The sequence below is a fragment of the Macaca mulatta genome, chromosome 1 (assembly GCF_049350105.2).
Source record: "Macaca mulatta isolate MMU2019108-1 chromosome 1, T2T-MMU8v2.0, whole genome shotgun sequence".
NCBI lineage: Eukaryota > Metazoa > Chordata > Mammalia > Primates > Cercopithecidae > Macaca > Macaca mulatta.
In genome coordinates, this window is record NC_133406.1 from 228,620,001 (window position 1) to 228,642,184 (window position 22,184).

Consider the following 22,184-nt stretch of genomic DNA (forward strand, 5'->3'; position numbering starts at 1 on the left):
TATCCACTAGAATGACTAGAATCAAAAAGACAGATAATAACAAGTGCAGGCAGAAAAAGCAGGAAATCACAGGTTGGTTAACAGACATAAAAAGTACAGTTAGGCCGGGAGTGGTGGCTCACACTTGTAATCCCAGCACTTTGGGAGGCCAAGGTGGGCAGATCACCTGAGGTCAGGAGTTTGAGACCAGTCCGGCCAACATAGTGAACCCGCCTCTACTGAAAATACAAAAATTAGCCGGGTGTGGTGGCGGGCACCTATAATCCCAGCTACTCGGGAGGCTGAGATGGGAGAATGCCTTGAACCCAGGAGGTGGAGGTTGCAGTGAGTTGAGATCGCCCTGCTTCACTCCAGCCTGGGCAAAAGAGCGAGACTCCATCTCAAAAAAAAAAAAAAAAAAAAAAAAACAATAACAACAACAACATAGCAATGGTAAAACTAATAATTAATGTGTAACAGGCCTGGAGACCAAGAAGGGGCAACTTTGGCAGATCCGAAATGAAGACAACTCCCCGAAATATGGAAGGCAGAGGACAGAGGAGATCAGAGCAAAGGAGACCACAGCCCAGAATACAGCCAAGGAGGACTCACTGAAGAAGAGGGGAAGGCTCTGGGTAGCTCCTCATGGACTCATGCCACACAGCAGAGGCCACGCGTCTCCCCGCAAAGAGACTACTGCAGCCCCACCTGAGCCCTATGGCCCTTAGAGGTGGGTTTCAGAGGCTCCATTTGCAGACCACCCACATCATGAGATATGATGTGCACAGAACTAGAAGTCACCAAACATCAGAGGAAAACCAGCGCCAAGGAAGAGGAGGTCTGAATGCAAAGAGAACTAACACTCAAGGAGGCAGAAAAGAGGAAAAACAGAACAAAACATTAGAAACGATACATTCACGCACGGCAGAGCAACGCTTCAGTCAACGATAGATGCTGTACATGATGATGGTCCCATAAGATCATAATGGAGGCCGGGCACAGTGGCTCACACCTGTAATCCCAGCACTGTGGAAGGTTGAGGAGGGCGCATAACCTGAGGTCAGGAGTTCAAGATCAGCCTGGCCAACATGGTGAAACCCCACCTCTATTAAAAAAATACAAAAGTTAGCCAGGCGTGGTGGTACATGCCTGTAATCCCAGCTACTCGAGAGGCTGAGACAGGAGAATCGCTTGAACCCAGGTTGCAGGGAGCCGAGATTGTACCATTGCACTCCAGCCTGGGCAACACAGTGGGATTCCATCTCAAAAAAAAAAAAAGAGAGAGAGAGATTATAATGGAGCTGAAAAATTCTTATTGCCTAGTGATGTCATAGCCATAGCAAGGTCACAGCACACGCTTTACTCCTGTGTTTGTGGAGAAGTTGGTGTAAACAAACCTACTGCACTGCCAGTTCTATAAAAGTGCTGCATAGCACATGCAATTATGGATAGTACATAATACTTGATAATGATAATAAAAAGCTATATTGCTGGTTTATGTACTTACAGTACTATACTTTTTATCACTTTTTTTTTAAACAGGGTCTTGCTGTGTTGCCCAGGCTGGAGTGCAGTGGCACGATCACAGATCACTGCAGGCTCAACCTCCTATGCTCAAGCAATCCTCCCACCTCAGCCTCCTGAGTAGCTGGGACTATAGGCACATGCCACCACACCCAGCTAATTTATTTTATTTTTTGTAGAGATGGAGGTCTCGCTGTGTTGCCTGGCGGGTCTCAAACTCCTGACCTCAAGCAATCCTCCCAGGCTGGCCTCCCGAAGTGCTGAGACTGCAGGCATGAGCCACCAAGCCTGGCCTTATCATTATTTTAGATAATCCCTGAAGCCCCTCCCAGCTCCACCTCTAACCCCCAAAATATGTCAGTCCAATTCTTGTACTCTCACTTATTTAAAAAAAAAAAAAAGTTAATTGTAATACAGCCTCAGATAAGTCCTTCAGGAGATCTCCAGAAGAAGGCATTGTCACCATAGGAGATGGCACTCCATGCATGTTACCGCCCCTGAAGACCTTCCAATGGGACAAGATTCATTTCTTTTTATCTTTTTCTTTCTTTTTTTTTTTTTTTTGAGACAGAGTCTCGTTCTGTCATCCAGGCTGGAGTGCAGTGGCGCAATCTCGGCTCATTACAACCTCTGCCTCCCAGGTTCAAGTGATTCTCCTGCCTCAGCCTCCTGATTAGCTGGGATTACAGGCGCATGCAAACATACCCAGCTAATTTTTATATTTTTAGTAGAAACAGGATTTCACCATGTTGACCAGGCTGGTCTTGAACTACTGACCTCAAGTGATCTGCCCACCTCGGCCTCCCAAAGTGCTGGGATTACAGGTGTAAGCCACCGCGCCCTGCCAATGGGACAAGATTCAGAGGAGGAAGACAGTGATTCCGATGATCCTGCCTCGGATAATGTAAGTGTTTGTGTCTCAGCATATAACTTAAAAATGTTAAAAATAATAAAATTTTAAAATATAAAAGAGTGTATTGAATAAGGCTATAAAGAAAATATTTTTGTACAGCTGTACAATGTGTTTGCGCTTTAAGCTAAGTGTTATTAGAAAAGAGCCAAAGTTTAAAAAGTTAAAGTTTATAAAGTGAAAAAGTTGTTTAATATATTATTGAAGAAAGAAAAATATGTCTTATAAATTTAGTGTAGCCTAAGTGTACGGCATTGATAAAGTACGGCATTGATAAAATGTACTATATAGTGTATAGTAATGCCCTAGGCCATCACACTCACCCACCACTTACTCATTGACTCACCCAGAACAACTTCGTGTCCTGCAAGTTCCATTCATGGTAAGTGCCCTGTATAAATGTGCCATCTTTTATATTTCATGCTTTTTTTTTTTTTAAGATGGTGCCTCGCTCTGTCACCCAGGCTGGAGTACAGTGACATAGTCTTGGTGCACTGCAACCTCTGTCTCCCAGGTTCAAGCAATTCTCCTGCTTCAGCCCCCCGAGTAGCTGGGACTACAGGCACGTGCCACCACACCCGGCTAATTTTTGTATTTTTAGTAGAGATGGGGTTTCGCCATGCTGGCCAGGCTGGTCTCGAACTCCTGACCTCAGGTGATCCACCCGCCTCGGCCTCCCAAAGTGCTGGGATTACAGGTGTGAGCCACTGCGCCCGGCCTATATCGTATTTTTACTGCACCTTTTCTATGTTTAGATACACAGATACTTACTATTGTGTCACAGTTGCCTACAGTATTCAGGACAGTCGTGTGCTGTGCAGATTTGTAGCTTAGGAGCAAAAGGATCTGCCATAGAGCCTAGGTGCGCAGTAGGCTACATCATGTAAGTGTGTGTAAGTACACTACTCTAGGATGTTTGCACAATGACAGAATTGCCTGACACATTTGTCAGAATGTATTCCTGTCATTAAGCAATGCATGACTATAATTTATATCCTCAGAGACACACAAAAAAATTGTAAGTTGGGTGCAGCGGTATGCACCTGCAGCCCCAGCTACTCGGGAGGCCGAGGCAGGAGGAACACTTGAGCCCTGGAGTTTAAGGCCAGCCTGGACAACAAAGTGAGACCCTGTCTTAAAATGTAAAGAAAGAAATTGGGCCGGGCATGGTGGCTCACGCCTGTAATCCTAACACTTTGGGAGGCTGAGGCGGGTGGATCACTTGAGGTCAGGAGTTTGAGACCAGCCCGGGCAACATGATGAAACCCCATCTCTACTAAAAATACAAAAATTAGCCGGACGTGGTGGCACATCCCTGTAATCTCAGCTACTCAGGAGACTGAGGCAGAAGAATCGCTTGAACCCAGGAGGTGGAGGTTGTAGTGAGCCGAGATCGCACCACTGCACTCCAGCCTGGGCGACAGAGTCAGACTCTGTCTCAAAAAGTAAAAAAGAGAACAAAAATATAAGCAACAGACAAGCATCCTCAGACATGAAATAACTCAGAGAATATTGAGCCCTTCTTGAAAAATCCACCTGACAGTGTAATCCAATCACTCAAATGATGAATCGAAGTGAAAAACTCAGGAATGGAGAAATTGTGCCAAATAAACTCATCATGAATAATAAAAAATTTTCAGGCTAACATGCCAAGGGGCTTATGGTTGCAGATGAGAATATAAACATTATAGATTACGACAAAGTAAAAATTGTGTAAGCAATAAAAGTCAGGAAGAGGATGAGGAGGTGGGGAAAAATAATTGCTCTGTTCTTTGTTACAGGGAGTCAATCTATTCTCTACTGTCCAAAACTCGAAATAAGCAGATTGTACCTTTACCGCAAGAGACAGTAGTTCCTGAAATGATTATTAACCACTGACTGATTTTCATAACCTCCTTTCTTAATTTTAGAGGGTTTTTTTTTTAAAGGAACTGCAATATCTTTTGCTGAAAATACATTAATCTGACTGAGGTCTGGCATTCTTCTGTTTCACTTTGGTTTCTTTTTCTGATACTTTTGATTAAAATTAAATATTATCATTTTAATGTCATAAATAAGATGTTGCCATTCTCTTAAAATTCCTTCTTTGTATGTGTGTACAGCCTGTCTGGTTACTAACCTACCTATCTTTATCCAGAGAGGTAGAGAAGCATGTCAACCATCTAATGATAATAGTAGTTGTCTATAGATGGAGGGCTGGGGAAGGCAATGTTTGTTTTCTTCCTTTCACTCTTTGTATTGCTTGAATTTTAAATAATAAATGTTTATAATTTTCATTTCATAAAATGCAGTCATTAATTTTAGAAATTCAAAGATATACCAGATAAATATTAATGTAAAGAAAGAAGAAATGGCAGTATTATTATTACTCTTCTTTCTTTTTAACCTTTGCTACTTCTTCCAGGAAGGAATAGCAATATTACTGTCAAATAAATGTGAAATTAAGGGAGAAGGCATTACAAGGAATGGAGAGGTATATTCATGTGGATAAAAAGCCCAACCCACCAAAAACACATAATATTCATGAACGTTTATGTACCTAATAACATAGCTTTGACATATATGAAGCAAAAATAGAACACAATGAAAATCTAATAGATGAACAAGTGTACTGAGAGATAAGATTTTAACACATCTCTCAGAAATAAAGGTGATAAAAGTAAATAAGGGTACATATTATTTAAATAACAATTAACAAGCTTAACCTAATAGATACATAGAGAACTTTATACGCAACAAACAATACACATTTTAAAACACCCACACACTGAACACTCTGAAAATATGTGATCATTTATTATTATTAGACCACAAAAAGATCTCAACAAATTTCCCCCACCCTGCCCCCCAACTGCCCCCCAAAAATATCCACACAAAAATAAACACTAGCTAGCACACAGACCGCATTCTCTAACCATAATAAGAAATGAACAATAAAAGGCCATATTGAGGCCGGGCGCGGTGGCTCAAGCCTGTAATCCCAGCACTTTGGGAGGCCGAGACGGGTGGATCACGGGGTCAGGAGATCGAGACCACCCTGGCTAACATGGTGAAACCCCGTCTCTACTAAAAAATACAAAAAACTAGCCGGGCGAGGTGGCGGGCGCCTGTAGTCCCAGCTACTCGGGAGGCTGAGGCGGGAGAATGGCGTGAACCCGGGAGGCGGAGCTTGCAGTGAGCTGAGATCCGGTCACTGCACTCCAGCCTGGGCGGCAGAGCGAGACTCCGTCTCAAAAAAAAAAAAAAAAAAAAAAAAAAAAAAAAAAGGTCATATTGAAACAGTTTCCCTGGAAGTCCTGTGGTCCTAGGAAAAGTACACAGCTCTTGGCGTCAGGCCACAACTCAAACTCCAGTTCTGCCACTTACCAGAGTTCTGTAACTTTGGAAAGGCCCTTAACCTCACTATCCTCAAATTCCTCATTGTAAAGCAAGGATAAGCAAGAAATCGTCCCTAGGGCTGTGGTGAGGATTAAACTCAAAAAAATGTGAGTCTTCTCCTCCAGGGAACATGTTAAGTCTCCGTGAGAGTATGGACGCAAAAGGTCATGGCTGATATCAAATCACAAACGCAGAGAGGTAAACTGAGGTACCAGGAGGACAACTCAGAGAACAGACGTCAAATCATGATGCTCTCCACCTTCCAGATTCTTCACCTCTCCTCTGAGGACCCCTCATGCTCCCTAGAAGGAGGCCCTGGAGAGAGAACAAGGGCCCTTACCTCGAGAACAACTCACGCAGGCAGTACAGCGGCCGGCCTCATCCAGGTAGTAGTCAGGTTCACACTGCTTCCTGCAGTCAGCAGGCCTCTGTGGGCACTGCTGTGTCGGGAACAGCCCTTGAAAAAGAAACAGAGAAGCTCCAAACCAGGCTGACTTAGCAAAGGCCTTACAACCCAATGCCCCACACCTCTCATCCCTGAAGCGCCTCCCAGTTCCACCTCCAACCCGCGAAATGTGTCAGTCCAATTCTTGTGCTATGGATGGAAGCCCTGACACCCAGGAAGGGCAACTCTAGCCTAAGAGCCCCTAGCAGGCAAGGAAAAGCAAGATAGTTATAGAGAGCTGGGCCTGGGATTCTAGGGCTGCCATTTGCCAATTGCATGATAATGACCTTGTCAGCGCTGTTTTGGGGGGGGGGCGGGGGTACATAGTAAGTGTATATATTTAGCACTATTAAGTTAGTAATAGGACCTACCTCCTAGTGTTCTTGGAAGGACTGGATGGACTGCTAAGATAAATATGTATAAAGTACTACAGCAGTCCCTGGCACCCAACAAGCCCTATATGAGCAGGTTGTCATTCTCTGCAGGGATCTTATCTCACTGCAGGAATTAGCGGAGTCATAACTTTAGACCATGAAAGTCTAGACCAAGCTTGTCCAACGCAGGACGAGCCGCATTCGATCCAGGACAGTTTTGAATGAGGCCCAACGCAAACTCAGCAACTTTCTTAAAACATTATGAGATTTTTTTTTTTTTTTTTTTTTTTTTTGCTCGTCAGTTAAGAGCTAAAACACTATCCTTAGTGTTAGACTAAATTCATTTCTTCCAATGTGGCCCAGAGAAGCCAACAGATTGGACACCCCTGTCACGAGGACCCTAATCCAGCCTGATTTGGAGATACACAAGTCATCCAGCAATCGCTGCCTACCTTGCTTCCAGGATGAGCACATGACCCAAGCAGGCCAATCAGAATACTTCTTCCCATCAATATAATTGTCTCAAGAGTGCCACATGACCCAAGCAGGCCAATCAGAGTACTCCATGTTCCTCACCACTGTGATTGGTTTAGTATGGGCACATGACCCAGGCATGCCAGCCAATAAGCTGGATAAAAATCCAGTATCTACTGGATTCCTGGCTGAAAGGGCCGGGTAAGCTCAGAGCTGCCCAGGTCATCACTGCCTAAGCGTGGGCGTGGTGTGGGCAGGACTTGCCAAAGAAGGAGGTGACTCAGAAGCCAACAGAAGCCAGAGTTAGAGAGAAATGGGCTCCTGAGGACATAATTCAAACAGCTGAATGTAGGGTGTTCATGGACTTCCCTGTTATGGAGCCAATTGTCTTTTGTCTTATTTGAGCCCTTTTGCCAGTTACAGTGAAAATAATCTAGACCAGGGGGTTCCCAATATTTCTTGTGCCCCTAATCATTCTAAGGAAGCCTGTGGACACTGCACAGAATCATGAATTCATAAATAGAATATGTAGGAATACAGAGGAATCCAACTATATTAGAATATGGTTATCAAAGCATTAAACTTAATAACATAAGATATAGTAACAGGTCGGGCGCGGTGGCTCACGCCTGTAACCCCAGCACTTTGGGAGGCCGAGGCGGGTGGATCACATGAGGTCAGGAGTTCAAGACCAGCCTAGTCAACATGGTGAAACACCGTCTCCACTAAAAATACAAAAATTAGCCGGGTGTCATGGCAGGCACCTGTAATCTCAGCTACTTGGGAGGCTGAGGCAGGAGAATCACTTGAACCCGGGAGGCGGAAGTTGCAATGAGCCGAGATCGCGCCATTGCACTCCAGCCTGGGCAACAGGCGCAAAACTCCATCTCAAAAAAAAAAAAAAAAAAAAAAAAAAAAAAAAAGACACAGTAACATGTGATTCTTTGCAAACTCATTAGATAATAGGATAAAATAACTCCATAGTTTCAAAGCAGTGATGAGTCCAAACATTTCACAACATCTGCAGCCACTGTAATAGAATATGAGAATATCTATGATTTCTGCTGATGACAGAGCTGTGTACTCCAATTACCACTATGCTTTGTTGCCTTAATTCATAATGGGAGGAATTCATAAGGGAATTTTAGCTAGAAGCTAATTAAAATAATTGAATCCATTCAGGTTCATGTTCCCCGTGAAATCTACCTTTGAGAGTCCACGGACCCCAGGGTAAGCACCTCTGCCCTAGTACAACACACAAGAACCTCTCAAAAATACTAACTTCAGACCAGGCACAGTGGGTCAAACCTGTAATCCCAGCACTTTGGGAGGCCGAGGCACATGGATCATTTGAGGTCATAAGTTCAAGACCAGCCTGGCCAACATGGCGAAACCCTGTCTCTACTAAAAATTAGCTGGGCGTGGTGGTACATGCTTGTAATCCCAGTTACTCAGGAGGCTGAGGCAGGAGAATTGCTTGAAACTGGGAGGCAGAGGTTGCAGTGAGCCAAGATCATGTCACTGCACTCCAGCCTGGGCGATAGAGTGAGACTCCATCTCAAAAAAAAAAAAACAAAAAAACTAGCTTCATGGCTGTCGCTTTCTAACTCAGACACTTCAGTAGTTCCCCAGTAGTCTTTCCGAGAGGTAAATATGACCCCATCATTCCTTGCTGAAAACTTTCAAAGGCTTCTCATGGCTCCCAGGATGGGTCCTTACCATGGCCAGTGAGGTTTGGCTCACCTATGTCCCCCTTGCCCGTTCATCTCTAGCCACACTGGCCTCCCCTGTTCCCTAAAGGGGCCATGCTCGCCTCTGCCACCCCAGGGCCTTTGCACAAGCTGGTCCTCTGCCAGGAATACTCCTCTCCCCTAGTAACTCCCACTCAGCCTTCACATCATAATCAAAGCATCACTGTCTCAGAGCCTTGGTCGTGATTCCCAGTAAAAACAAAGACTCATTTCCTTGCCCTTCAACACCTAACTGTCGTAATCACACATTTATTTGTGAGCTCAGTCTTCACAGTGTCTAATTCCCCATAAGAACGTCAGCTCCATCGGGTGCAATGGCTCATGCCTGTAATCCTAGCACTTTGGAAGGCTGAGGCGGGCGAATCTTTTATTTTTATTTTTATTTTCTTTTTGATACAGAGTTTTGCTCTGTTGCCCAGGCTGGAGTGCAGTGGCAGGATCTCAGCTCACAGCAACCTCCGCCTCCCACGTTCAAGCGATTCTCCTGCCTCAGCTGGGATTACAGGCAATCACCACCACACCCGGTTAATTGTTTGTATTTTTAGTAGAGATGGGGTTTCACCGTGTTAGCCAAGATGGTCTCGATCTCCTGATCTCATGATCCGCCCACCTTGACCTTCCAAAGTGCTGGGATTACAGGCGTGAGCCACTGCACCTGGCCCAGGCGGATCATTTGAGGTCAGGAGTTTGAGACCAGCCTGGCCAACACGGTAAAACCTCGTCTCTACTGAAAATACAAAAATCAGCCAGGCGTGGTGGTGCACACCTGTAATCCCAGCTACTCAGGAGGCTGAGGCAGGAGAATCACTTGAACCCAGGAGGCAGAGGTTGCAGTGAGCAGAGATTGCACCACTGCACTCCAGCCTGGGCAACAAAGCAAGACCCCGTCTCAAAAAAAAAAGTCAGCTCCTTGAGGATGAGTCTTTCCATGTCCACTCACCAATGCCTCCCCTATCATAGGGCCTCACACATATTTCATTAAAACATGTTCTGTCAACCTAATTCATACGGCATTCCCCAGCCTGCACTCCCAGGCCTCACACGGTGCCTCCACCTTCCCAGTCTGGCATTCTAGTACATTGCTCACTTCACGCCCTCTCTACTGCAGCCAGTCTGGGCACCTTGGTCTTTTCTCTGACATCCCTCATACATCCTGAATGTTGATATGGATTAAACTGTGTCTCCCCCCAAAAAAAGATATTCTAGAATCCTAACCCCCAGTACCTCAGAATGTGATTTTATTTGGAGATAGGGGCTTTAAAGAGGCAATCCAGTTAAAATGAAGTCGCTAGGGTGGGCCTAATCCAATCTGACTGGTGTTCTCATGAAAAGGGGAAATGTGGCCAGCGCGGTGGCTCACGCTTGTAATCCCAGGACTTTGGGAGGCTGAGGCGGACGGATCACCTGAGGTCAGGAGTTCAAGACCAGCCTGGCCAACATAGTGAAACCCCATCTCTACTAAAAATACAAAAATTAGCCGGGTATGGTGGCATGTCCCTGTAATCCCAGCTACTCAGGAGGCTGGGGCAGGAAAATCACTTGAACCTGGGAGGTGGAGGTTGCAGTGAGCTGAGATTACACCACTGCACTCCAGCCTGGGCAACAGAGGGAAACTCCATCTCAAAAAAAAAAGAAAAAGAAAAGGGGAAATTTAGACATTGTCAGGCATGGTGCCTCATGCCTGTAATCCCAACACTTTAGGAGGCCGAAGTGGGAGGATCACTTGAGGCCAGGAGTTGGAGACTAGTCTGGGCAACATGGCAAGATCCCATCTACAACAATAGAAAATTAGCTAGGTGTGATGTGCACACTTGTACTCCTAGCTACTCAGAAAGGCTGAGGTGGGAAGATCACTTGAGCCCAGGAGTTAGAGGTTGCAGTGGGCTATGATCGTGCCACTGCACTCCAGCCTGGGTGACAGAGCAAAACCCTGTCTCTAAAACAATACAATACAGTACAGATGAAATAAAATAAATAAGAAAAGGGGAAATTTAGACACAGAGACAGACATGCACATAGGGAGAACACCATGGGAAGACTGGAGTGATGCTGCCACAAACTAAGAAACTACTGGAAGTTGAGAGAGAAGCCAAGTCTTTCCCTAGAGCCTTGAGAGGGAGAATGGCCTTGCCAACATCCTGATCTACAACTTCTGGCCTCCAGAAGTATGAGACAATACATCTCTGTTGTTTAAGCCAGCTGGGGACCAGTACCAGTCCATGGCCTGTTAGGAACGGGGCCACACAGCAGGAGGTGAGTGACAGTGAGCAAGCATTAGCTCCTGGGCCACACCTCCTAACAGATCAGTGGCAGCATTAGATTCTCATAGGAGCGCAAACCCTATTGTGAACTGCACACGCAAGGGATCTAGGTTGCGCGCTCCTCATGAGACTCTAATGCCTGATGATCTGAGATGGAACAGTTTCATCTCAAAACCATCCCTGACCCCACTTCGTGGAAAGATCGTCTTCCATGAAACCAGTCCCTGGTGCCAAAAAGGTTGGGGACCACTGGTTTAAGCCACTCAGCCTGTGGTACTTTGTTACGGCAGCCCCAGCAAACTAACACAAATGTTCTTCCTGCAGGCTAAGTGGCTTCTCCATCTCCACTTCCACCCACTGGGAACCCTTCATGCCCAGCTAGATCAGGCTGAAATACCATCTTCTCATGGAACTTTCCTGATCATCTGACCCCACCCAGCTCCTCTCTCTGGGTCCCTTTAAAGTCACCCTCTCAGAACACCCACAGCCTGCTCTGCCAGGGTGCAGCAGACCAGACCTACCAAGATGTACCACCCCAGGAGCGGCTCCACTAATGGTTAATGGGCATTGGCATATAAATACCCCAGCTCCCTCAGCCCTCAGCTGTTCCGCACTGGCTCCCAGAGGTCCCCAGAGGGATTAAGCCCCAGTTGCCCACAGCAGTAACTATCTTTCTAACACAACTTTATAAGCTGCCTTCCCTTCCCTCTGCCACTTCCCTACTTCCAAATTGGTGTTTCCAGGCATCACTAACTGTACTCAGATCTTTGCCTCAAAGTCTATGCATCAGTCTGCTCAGGCTGCCATAACGAACTACCACAGACAGGGTGGCTTAAACAACAGAAATTCATAGTCAGTTTTTGAGGCCAGAAGTCCAAAATCAAGGTATGCACAGGGCTAGTTTCTTCTGAGTTCTTTCTCTTTGACTTATAGATGGACTGTGTTCCCCATGGCCTCCCACAGTCTTGCCTCTGTGTATATCTGTGTCCTAATTTCCTCTCATAAAGGCACCAGTCATATTGGATTTGGGCCTATCCTAGTGAACTTATTTTAACTCAATTGCCTTTTTAAAGACCCCATCTCCAAATAAGGTCACATTCTGAGATTCTGGGGTTAAGACTTCAGCATAGGAATTGGTGGTGGGGGGGCACAATTCAGCCCATAACAGTCTACTTCTGGGGGAATTCAAACTATGGTACCCCCTTTTCTTACAGGCAGATAGAAAAGTCTCAAACTGGTATAATATTTGTCTTATTGAGATTGAGTTTGTGAGGGCAAGATGATAGCTGCCCCTCCCCCCATGGTTGAATCTCTAGGGTCTGATAGAATGCAAACACACGGAACATATTGGATGAATCAATGAATGAATGAGTGGGTGGATAGGTGGGTAAATGGATGAGTGGGTGGGTGGGTGGGTGGGTGGATGGGTAGATGGATGGGTGGGTGGGTGGATGGATGGATGGATGGATGAGGAAAGGTGGATGGGTGGGTAGATGGGTGGATAGATGGATGGGTTAGGGAAGAGTGGATGAGTGGGTAGATGGGTAGAAGGATGGGTGGATGGATGGATGGGGAACAGTGGATGGGCAGATAGATGGGTGGATAGATGGATGTGTTAGGGAAGAGTAGATGAGTGGGTAGATGGGTGGATGGGTAGATGAATGGATGGATGGATGGGTGTATGCAGACCAGTGGTTTAGGGGCTTTTCCTCACTGTAAGCTCCCATTCTTCCTCCTTTGAAACTATCTTAGCACAGATACCCTCTGGAGTATCAGATATCTATAAGCATGTCACCTCCTCTACTAGTGGGTTGCTCCCAGGAGGCAGGACCTTGTACTTCTCTCCCCCAAATAACCCTATATCCAACAGAGCTCAATAAATGCTTGCTGCATTGGGCCAGTCCTAATTCCTTCTACTGCCTTCCATTTCCTCCTTCCCACCCCCACATACTTCTTCCTACACAAAAGAACCCTGGTGGATTTTTCAGGCAAGACTAGGATGTAAATAAAGACAAGACTAGGATGTACCTGCAAGTGGGGTGGGCAGGAGAGAGAGGCTGGTCTAACTTCAGCAGGGGGAGGTGCCAGGGGGACAATAGAAGCTTGGCCCTGTGAGGCAGCGGCTGGCTGTCACAGAAGACTATGCGGGGCAAGCCAGCCATATTCATTCGTTCACCTATTCTTTCAAAAATGGAGAATCTACTATGTGCCAAGCCCTGGGCTCAGGGCTGGGGATCCTGCAGGAAGACGATAGACAAGTCATGACACATGGAAGGAGTGTTAGGAAAGTGGAACCATGGGAGGCACCAAGAGCCCAGAGCCAAGATCTTTGAGCTGCCTTGGGGCCATCCCTCCATCCAACCATCATCCATCCAACAAATGTTTATTTCTCTTTTTTTTTTTTTTTTTCTTTTGAGATAGAATCTTGCTCTGTGGCCCAGGCTGGGGTCAGGAAGGGCCTACACTTAAGTGGAGCCTGAGGAATGCAGAGGTGTGTCAAGCACACAGGGACAGTGAGGGGCCAGGAGCTGCTGTGAGAGGACTCTGCTGGGACAGTGTCAGAGGGCACAGGGGAGCCCAGCACACTCAGCTGAAGCCCAAGATGAAGAGGGACTGGGCAGGGGAGAGGGAGGCGGCAGGGGCAGCAGCTGTCACACCAAGTGGGCGTGCCCATGCACGGAGCTGGGCTTTACTCAAGGGCAGCGGAAGCTGGGGGAACCCACAAACCCCCTCCTCCTCCTCCTTCCTGTTCACAGCCTTTGGAGGAACCCTCAGCTCCTGGGACAAGATGGGATATACCTGCCATGCTCCCTACCTAACACTTGGCCTGGCCTCACATCCTCCCCCTGAACCTGGACAGGCCTCAGACATCTGCAGGGGAGACCCCTTCCTGTGGGGAGCGAGTCTGCACACAAAGGGCGGGTGGTCCAGGAAGATGGAGAACAGGAAGGGCTTTGTAGCCCCCTCATTAGCTCTTCACTCGTAAACTCTTCTGCCTCCCAAATTCGAGACCTTGGGGGTCAGTATCAACTACAGCTGAAGAGCTCAGGAGACTGCACTGGGTGGTCATGTCCACGGCCCGGCTGAGCCACTGATTCGCATGTGACCTTGGGCAAATCCCTGAACCTCTCGATGTCCAAGTTTCCTCTCTGGGTTTCTTATCAGGATTGAAGAAACTAAGGTGGGTAAAGGGCCCAGCACAGCGGCCAGCACATAACACACTCCATCAGTATGAATCATGGTCATTGTTATGAGTCAGTGAATGAGCTCCCTGTCACCAAGAGTATGTAAGCAAAGGGCTGGGGACCTGCTCTCGGGAATGCTGGAGAGGGCATCACAGGCCTGGGTGCAAGGATGGATTCGATGACATCTCCACTTTTCAATCTCAAAGGTCTCTCAGCTTCCTTCCTCCACCAACCCGCCCACGTGCAAACCCAGCCACACAGCTGAGTGCTGGCTGCAGAGGGCGGGCAAAATGTCAAGAAATTTCCCCGAGAGATCAAAGAAGGGGTTTTTGTGGGTTTTTCATTTTTCCTCTCTGGCTACCCGGAAGCACAAGGTCAATAAAACTCCAGTAAAATGCCCCACCCACCACACCAATATGGAGTACTCAGCCCCAACCAGCACTGGGCCTTGGAGAGGGGAAATGGGGAGAAGGGAGCCCCCTCTCCCTGAGTCACAGCTTTTAAGTGGAGGGAGCCTGGGACCTGAGATGTCATTTTTCTCTCCACCCACTCCCCATCAAGGCCCTGTCAGGCTGGGGTCAAAGCAGCCAGAAGAGGATGAGAAGGAAGTGTCTTTCTCCTTGTGGCTGGGACTGTAGGTCCCATGAAAAGTCATAGAGCACTGTGGGCCATTCCATTCCAGAGGATAAAAACCACAGCAAGCGGGCCCTGGGAGAACTGAGTGGGAACCACCACCAAGCATCAGGCTAACAAGGGAAGGCCTCATGGAGGAAGGGGTTCCAGAATTACAGCAGGTAGGGACTGTGGGGACGGCATCCCAGATGGGGACAGGCATGTCCAAAGGCCCAGAAACTAGGCCTGGCACAGTGGCTCACACCTGTAATCCCAGTAATTTGTGAGGCCGAGATGGGCAGACCACTGGAGGTCAGGAGCTGGAGACCAGCCTGGCCAACACGGTGAAACCCCATCTCTACTTAAAATACAAAAACTAGCTGGGTGTGGTGGCACATGCCTGTAATCCCAGCTACTTGGGAGGTTGAGGCAAGAGAATTGCTTGAACCTAGGAGGCAGAGGTTCCAGTGAGCCGAGATCACACCACTGCACTCCAGCCTGGGCAACAGAGTGAGATTCTATCTCAAATAAATACGTAAATAAGTAAAAAGGCCCAGAGACTTGAAAGCATGCAGCAGTTCCTATAGAATGGCCAAGGGAGAAGAAGCTGGAAAGGTGAAAGCTGACCCCATTATAAGAATGAGGAGCCAGGCACGGTGGCTCAAGTCTGTAATCCCAGCACTTTGGGAGGCCAAGGCTGAGGTCAGGAGTTTGAGACCAGCCTGACAACATAGAGAAACCTTGTCTCTTCTAAAAATATAAAATTAGTCAGTCATGGTGGCACATGTCTGTAATTCCAGCTTCTCAAGAGGCTGAGGCAGGAGAGTCACTTGAGGCAGAGGTTGCAGTGAGCCAAGACTGCACCACTGCACTCCAGCCTGGACTACAGAGAGAAACTCTCTCTCTCAAAAGAGAGAGAGAGAGACAAATAAACGTTTGTTGGATGGATGATGCATGCATGGATGGATGGATGGATGGATGGATGGAAAAGTAGATGAGAAAATGGCCAGGAGAGGGGTGGGTGTATGGATGAGGGGGTGAATGGGAAGATAATTGGAGGGATATGGGAAGGGGATGGTGCTATGGACTGAATTGTGTCCCCTACAAAGTTCATATGTTAAATGTGTTGAAACCCTAACTCCCAGTGTGACTGTATTTGGAGATAGGACTTTTAGGAGATAATTAATGCTAAATGAGGTCATAAGGATGGGGCCCTAATCCAATGGGATTGGTGGCCTTATATGAAGAGGGGGAGAAAGAGAGAGAGAGAGAGAGATATTCCCACCATGAGAAGACTGTCATCTGCAAGCCAAGAAGACAGCCCTCACCAGAAACCAAACCCTGCAAAAACCTTGATCTTGGACCTTCAAGCCTCCAGAACTGTAAGAAATAAATGTCTATTCTTTAGGTCACCCAGGCTACAGTATTTTGTTATGGCAGCCCCAGCAAACTAATACAGATGGGTGGATGGATAGGGGCTGGATGGGAAGAAAAATGGAAAGGGGATGGAAGGCGGTGGGTTAGTGAGTGGTTAAAAAGATGGGTGGGTGGGTAGGTACATGGATGGATGGGCAGGTGAGGGGGACAGGTACTTGGATGGGTGGGTGGATGGCCGACCAGTGAAGCACTGAAGAAACCAGGGGACCCACCTCATAGATCATTCAAAATCAACACTAAACCAAAAATAAAAGCAAGAAAGTCCAATAGCATCCAACCCACTGCTCTCGCCCGTACAATGACTACTTTGAATCACTGTTGAAAATACAAATCAAAATCAAACACAAAAACATCACATTCTTTCTAAGAATGTTTCCCTCTGTCCTTTGGTGGCCTGAGCATGAGGCTGATCTGAATCTCGTGGGGGAGTTAAGAGGCCACAAGTCTGGGAACTGACTGACCCAGGTTCCCGCACAGCTCCAGTGGAATACCCCTGATGGCCGTAGCCTGTCACCACCCTCCAGACAGCACAGCTGGGAGGATTAGGTGATGGGTGGATGGGCCCCTCCGCCCCCACTGTCGGAAGCCCTCCAGACGATGCCCGCCCACTTGCAATGGCCTGTTGTCCTCAAAGCAAGACAATGAACCAGACACACACAGACTCCCTCCCACCCTTGCTGGCACAGCTAAAGGCTGATGTCCTCGTGACAATCTCCGTTCCTGGAGGTCAGAGACCACGAGGGCATCGTTATGTCCTGCCCCGCCCATCTAAGACCACTGGTTGTGCCTCGGAGCTTTTGATCATAACCACAGGGGCAGAAATGCCTCACTACCCTATTCCAGCTGCTTATCTCCTCGGGCCTAAGCATTAGCTGCCAAATGGAAAGAACAACACTCGCCCAGCTCCAGAAGGATTTCCTGGTAATGGACTAGAAGTCAATCACGGTGCTGGGGGTGGGCAAGCATTCCAGAAAGAGAGCTCTAGTCCGGGAGCCTGGTCTCAGAGAAATCTACTGTCCAGGTTGTCCCGGGATAAATGAGTGTTCTGAGCTGGAGCAGTCAAGAACTGCAAAGAGGCCAGGCACGGTGGCTCACGCCTGTAATCCCAACGCTTTGGGGGGCTGAGGCATGAGGACTGATTGAGCCCAGGAGTTCAAGAACAGCCTATGCAATTAGCGAGACCTTGTCTTTATTTTAAATTAATATAAAAAAAAATCAGGCCAGGCACAGTGGCTTATGCCTGTAATCCCAACACTTTGGGAGGCTGAGGTGGGTGGATCACCTGAGGTCAGGAGTTTGAGACCAGCCTGGCCAATATGGTGAAACCCCGTCTCTGTTAAAAATACAAAATTAGCCAGGTGTGGTGGTGCATGCCTGTAATCCCAGCTACTTGGGAGCCTGAGTCAGGAGAATCGCTTGAACCTGGGAGGCGGAGGTTGCAGTGAACCGAGATTGCGCCGTTGCACTCCAGCCTGAGCAACAAAAGCAAAACTCCGAAAGAAAGAAAGGAAAGAAAGGGAAAAGAAAGAAAAGAAGTAAGGAAGGAAGGAAAGAAGGAAGGAAGGAAGGAAGGAAGGAAGGAAGGAAGGAAGGAAGGAAGGAAGGAAGGAAGGAGAGAGAAGAAGGAAAAGGAAAGAAAGAACTGCAAAGGGCTTCCAGGCCCCAGAAATGAAGGGTGGTCAGAGGATGTCGACAGCCCAAGCTTTGAGGTCTCTGAGCTCTGGGCCCCAGCCCTGATCATTCCACCATTTCCCAACTGTGTTACCCTGGTCATCAAGGAAAGTGGCTGGAACTTAACCTTGCCAAGCCCCAGTAGCCTCATTTGCAAAATGAGTGTAATAAAGGATCATTGCAAGCACTTAATGAGATGATGCAGTTCATATAAAGGTCTTGGACTCATGGATAGTAAGTGTCCAATAAAGGGCAGCTCTAAGTTAAAAATAAAAACTCACGGAGATGGACTTTCTTGTGGCAGCAACAAACACAGTCTCAATTCTACAGCCCTAACCTCTGACAGAGTCTCTGGACTCTGCAATGCCAGGAATGACCTGCAGAAAACTGTAGCCAATTATGACAATGACAGTTGGCTCCAATTTCCCCACTTATCAATCCCTCAAGAGGGTCATCAATTGAGGACAAATTTCCCCCCTTCTCCCCACCCCCAGCGCCCCCACTCACCCGTGGGGCAGCGGTAACAGCACCTCCTGACAGCCTTGTCATAGTAGTGGCCGGGGTTTCCACGACAGGTGTCCTCGAAGGGTCGATCCTAGCAGGTCAGAAAAGCTGGTGAGGCCAGGTGGATCCCAGATATCCGTACTCCCTCTGTCCCCACCAGTCCCAGGAGGCCTGAGACGGAGTTTTGTATTATCGGAGAGAAATCAGGACAAGAACTCCTGATTCCACAAACCCACACCGCTCTTGGGCTTACCCCCTGCTACTCCAGCTCAGGCCAGAAACTTTAGCATCTCCCTTGACTCTCTCCTCTCAAACAACCCATCAACAAATTCTCCTGGTCCTTTTCATACCACAATCATCACCACCTTCACCTGGGGCCAGTCACCATCCCCTCGCCCTGGGATTAACATAGTTGCTTCCTACCTTGTCTCTGGGATGGACCCAACAATACACATTTCTGGTAAACTTATTTGTTGAAGTCTAACACACCCGTACAAAAAAAGTGCACAGATCTCAAGTTACAGCCAACTGCATTTTTACAAGATGAATGCACCGGGCAATCAGCACCCAACTCATCAAACAGGATCTTGCCAGCCCCAGCTCCTCCCTCATCCCCCCTCCCACACACTTCTCCCAAAAGGCTGATTTCTATCCCTCTATTAGTGTTGACTGCTTTTGGATTTTACATAAAGTAGAATTACACAGTCCATTCCCCTGCAACCAGCCTCTTTCATTCAGGATTATATTGTGAGAATCATTCGCATTGTTGCAAATAACAGTTGCTCATTTCTGTCCATTGCTTTGCAGTATAGCATTGCACAAATATGAACAATTTATTTGTCTAGTCTACTGTCTTTTTTTTTTTACTTTGTTGAGACAGAGTCTTGCCCTGTTGCCCAGGTTGGAGTGCAGTGGCATGATCTCAACTCACTGCAACCTCCACCTCCTGGGCTAAAGTGATTCTTGTGCCTCAGCCTCCCAAGTAACTGAGACTACAGGTGTGTACCACCACGCCCAATTAGTTTTTGTATTTTTAGCAGAGAAACAGTTTCACCATGTTGATCAGGCTGGTCTTGAACTCCTGACCTCAAATGATCCGCCTGCCTTGGCCTCCCAAAGTGCTGGGATTACAGGGTATGAGCCACCACTCCGGGCCTGCTCTCAATAGACATTCCACTTTTTGGTTGTTATGCTAGTGCTGCTGGGAACATTCCTGTACACATGTTTTAGTGACCAAATGTACATGCTTCTGTTGGCTATATACCTAGGAGTGGAATTCCTGGAGCATAAGGCATGCTCAGTTCTGATAGATTCTCCATCCAGGCTTCTAAAGCAGTCATACTAGCAGGTACTTCCCTGCAGTGTCTGAGGATTACAATTGTTCCACTTCCTTGTCAGCACGTGGTGGTGTCAGTTTTTAAACCTTTAGCCATCTTGTTGGATCTGTAGCGATACCTCATTGTGGTTTTTATTTGCATTTCTCTGATAAGTAATGTTGTTGGGCACCTTTTCCCATGTTTATTAACCATTTAGGCATTCTTTTTTGTAAGATGCCTATTCAGGTCTTGTGGTCATTTTTTTTAATCCGGTTGTCTGGCTTTTCTTATTGATGTGTGAGAGTTCTTTACATATTCTAGATACATGGCTTTTGTTGATTATATGTACTGCAAGTATTTTCTTGCATCCTCTGGCTTGGCTTTTCACTTTCTTTATGGAGGCTTTTGATGAACAGACATTCTTAGCTTTAATAAATTACATACACTAATCTTTTCTTTTATGGTTAATGCCTTTTTTTGTCCTGTTTAAGAAATATTTGCCCACTCAGTGTCACTTAGATATTCTCCTACATTAACTTCTAGATGAGATTGTTTAATCGTTCATATTCAAGTTTCATTCTTGTGCATGGTGTGAAGTAGGGGTCAGAGAGGCTCACTCTTTTCAGGAAGGTGTGGTTTTTGTTTTGTGGGTTTTTGTGGGTTTTTTTTTTTTTTTTTTTTTGAGACAGGGTCTTACTCTGGTGCCCAGGCTAGGGTGCAATGGTGCAATCATGGCTCACTGCAGCCTCAGCCTCCCAGGCTGAAGTAGTCTTCTCTTTTGCCTCAGCCGTCCGAGTACCTGGGGCCACAGGCATGTACCCCCACACCCAACTAATGTATTATTTTTTTGTAGAGACTAGGTCTTGCAATGTTGCTGAAGTTGGTCTCAAACTCCTGAGCTCAAGTAATGCTCCTGCCTCAGCCTCCCACAGTGCTGGGATTACAGGCGTGAGCCACCTCGCCCAGCCTCAAGATGTGTTTTTCACAAGCCCTCCATGTGTTTCAAGGGTTCTTTGAAAGTGAAGCCCCATCATAAGAAAGGGTTCAAGAGAGGAAATTCTCTGTTGAATTTCTGGTACACAGTGAAGCTCAAACCTTTCTGCACTTAGTTGCTGTGTGACCTTGGGCAGGTGGCTACACCTCTCTGGGCTGCAGCTTCCTGATCTGTAACATGGGATAGTGATCTGGCCCCAAAGAGCTAGGGGTGTGAAAAGGAGGAGTTGTATGAAAGCAGGCACCCAAGGCCAGACTCGGGGGGGGTAATGTGCAATACCATGGGCTCCCCATTCTCTGCACCCCCTACCCCTCCATGGACCCAGGTGTGATGGCAGGAGGGAGACATAAGCGGCCAGAGTCCCCCGGGTGTGTTCTAGGCCCCAGCAGAGTGAGCAGGGCCTGGGGCCATGGTCCCTGTAAACTTCTGGGTGAAACTTCTGGGGTGGAAAGAAAGGGAGAAGGGAAGCAGGAAATGAGGCAGGAGGCAGGGAGGGAGCCTCGTCGCATTTCCACGTCTTCAGCATCCAAGATGGTGCCTGGCAGAAAGGAGGTGGGCCCTGGTGCCGTGTGGGGCTTTCTTGGTTTGGGGAAGGGAAGCAGAAGCCACTTTCCCCCAGGAGAGAGGCCTGGCTGGCCTAAGGGGCTGCCTGACCCTTCTCTCCACTCAAGGGTTAACAGTGAAGCTTCCGGCATGTTCAGGAAGCAGCAGAGAGCAGCAGCATGGCTGGAACGTGGATAAATGGGGTGCTGGTTACATCATTCTTTTTTTTTTTTTTTTTTTTTTTTGCATGTCTGAAACATGTCGCCATATTAATTTGAAATAATACATGAACCTGATATTTGCCCAATAGTCACATGGCGCTTGGGTGGTCTCCCTTCTCATTTAATCCAGAGCCCGGGGCCTTGAGGACACCCTCCTCCCTCCAGCACTAGAGGAGACTGTCCACTCTTAAGTCACCCCGAGGGCTCCTGGGAGCCTCTCCAGGGGGCAGGAAACTGCCAGGACACCCGAAGTGCTCCTAACCCACAGCATCTCACTGAGTGAGTTCAGTAGCCTGTGCCTGGGGCTGGCTGGAGGTGTGAGGGCTCACCTGCAAGGCCTGCTGAGTGTGGGAACATTCTGGGTCCTTGTCCTGGGTCTCCCTTCCCGGCCTGTCTGCTAATCTCACTGACAGCTACGGAGTCTACAGGGACCATGGCCCCAGGCCCTGCTCACTCTGCTGGGGCCTAGAACACACCCGGGGGACTCTGGCCGCTTATGTCTCCCTCCTGCCATCACACCTGGGTCCATGGAGGGGTAGGGGGTGCAGAGAATGGGGAGCCCATGGTATTGCACATTACCCCCCCTGAGTCTGGCCTTGGGTGCC

The 22,184-nt window shown here is 47.6% G+C and overlaps 2 protein-coding genes across 23 annotated transcripts in view; both read right to left on the minus strand.

Annotated features, from left to right (window-relative positions):
- TNFRSF8 (TNF receptor superfamily member 8) overlaps positions 1-22,184 on the minus strand; it is an 81,031-nt gene that overhangs the window by 41,124 nt on the left and 17,723 nt on the right. For all 21 annotated transcript variants that reach the window (XM_077974050.1, XM_077974040.1, XM_077973990.1 and 18 more), the window contains exons 2-3: positions 18,509-18,596; positions 6,132-6,248 (exon numbers count right to left, since the gene is read on the minus strand). In XM_077974050.1, the coding sequence (XP_077830176.1) occupies positions 6,132-6,248; positions 18,509-18,596 (205 nt within the window). The remainder of the gene's footprint in view (positions 1-6,131; positions 6,249-18,508; positions 18,597-22,184) is intronic.
- Positions 15,135-22,184, minus strand: part of PLOD1 (procollagen-lysine,2-oxoglutarate 5-dioxygenase 1) — a 158,144-nt gene continuing 151,094 nt past the window's right edge. For both annotated transcript variants that reach the window (XR_013407672.1, XR_013407671.1), the window contains exon 19: positions 15,135-15,158. The gene's annotated coding sequence lies outside the window, so the exon portion shown is untranslated. The remainder of the gene's footprint in view (positions 15,159-22,184) is intronic.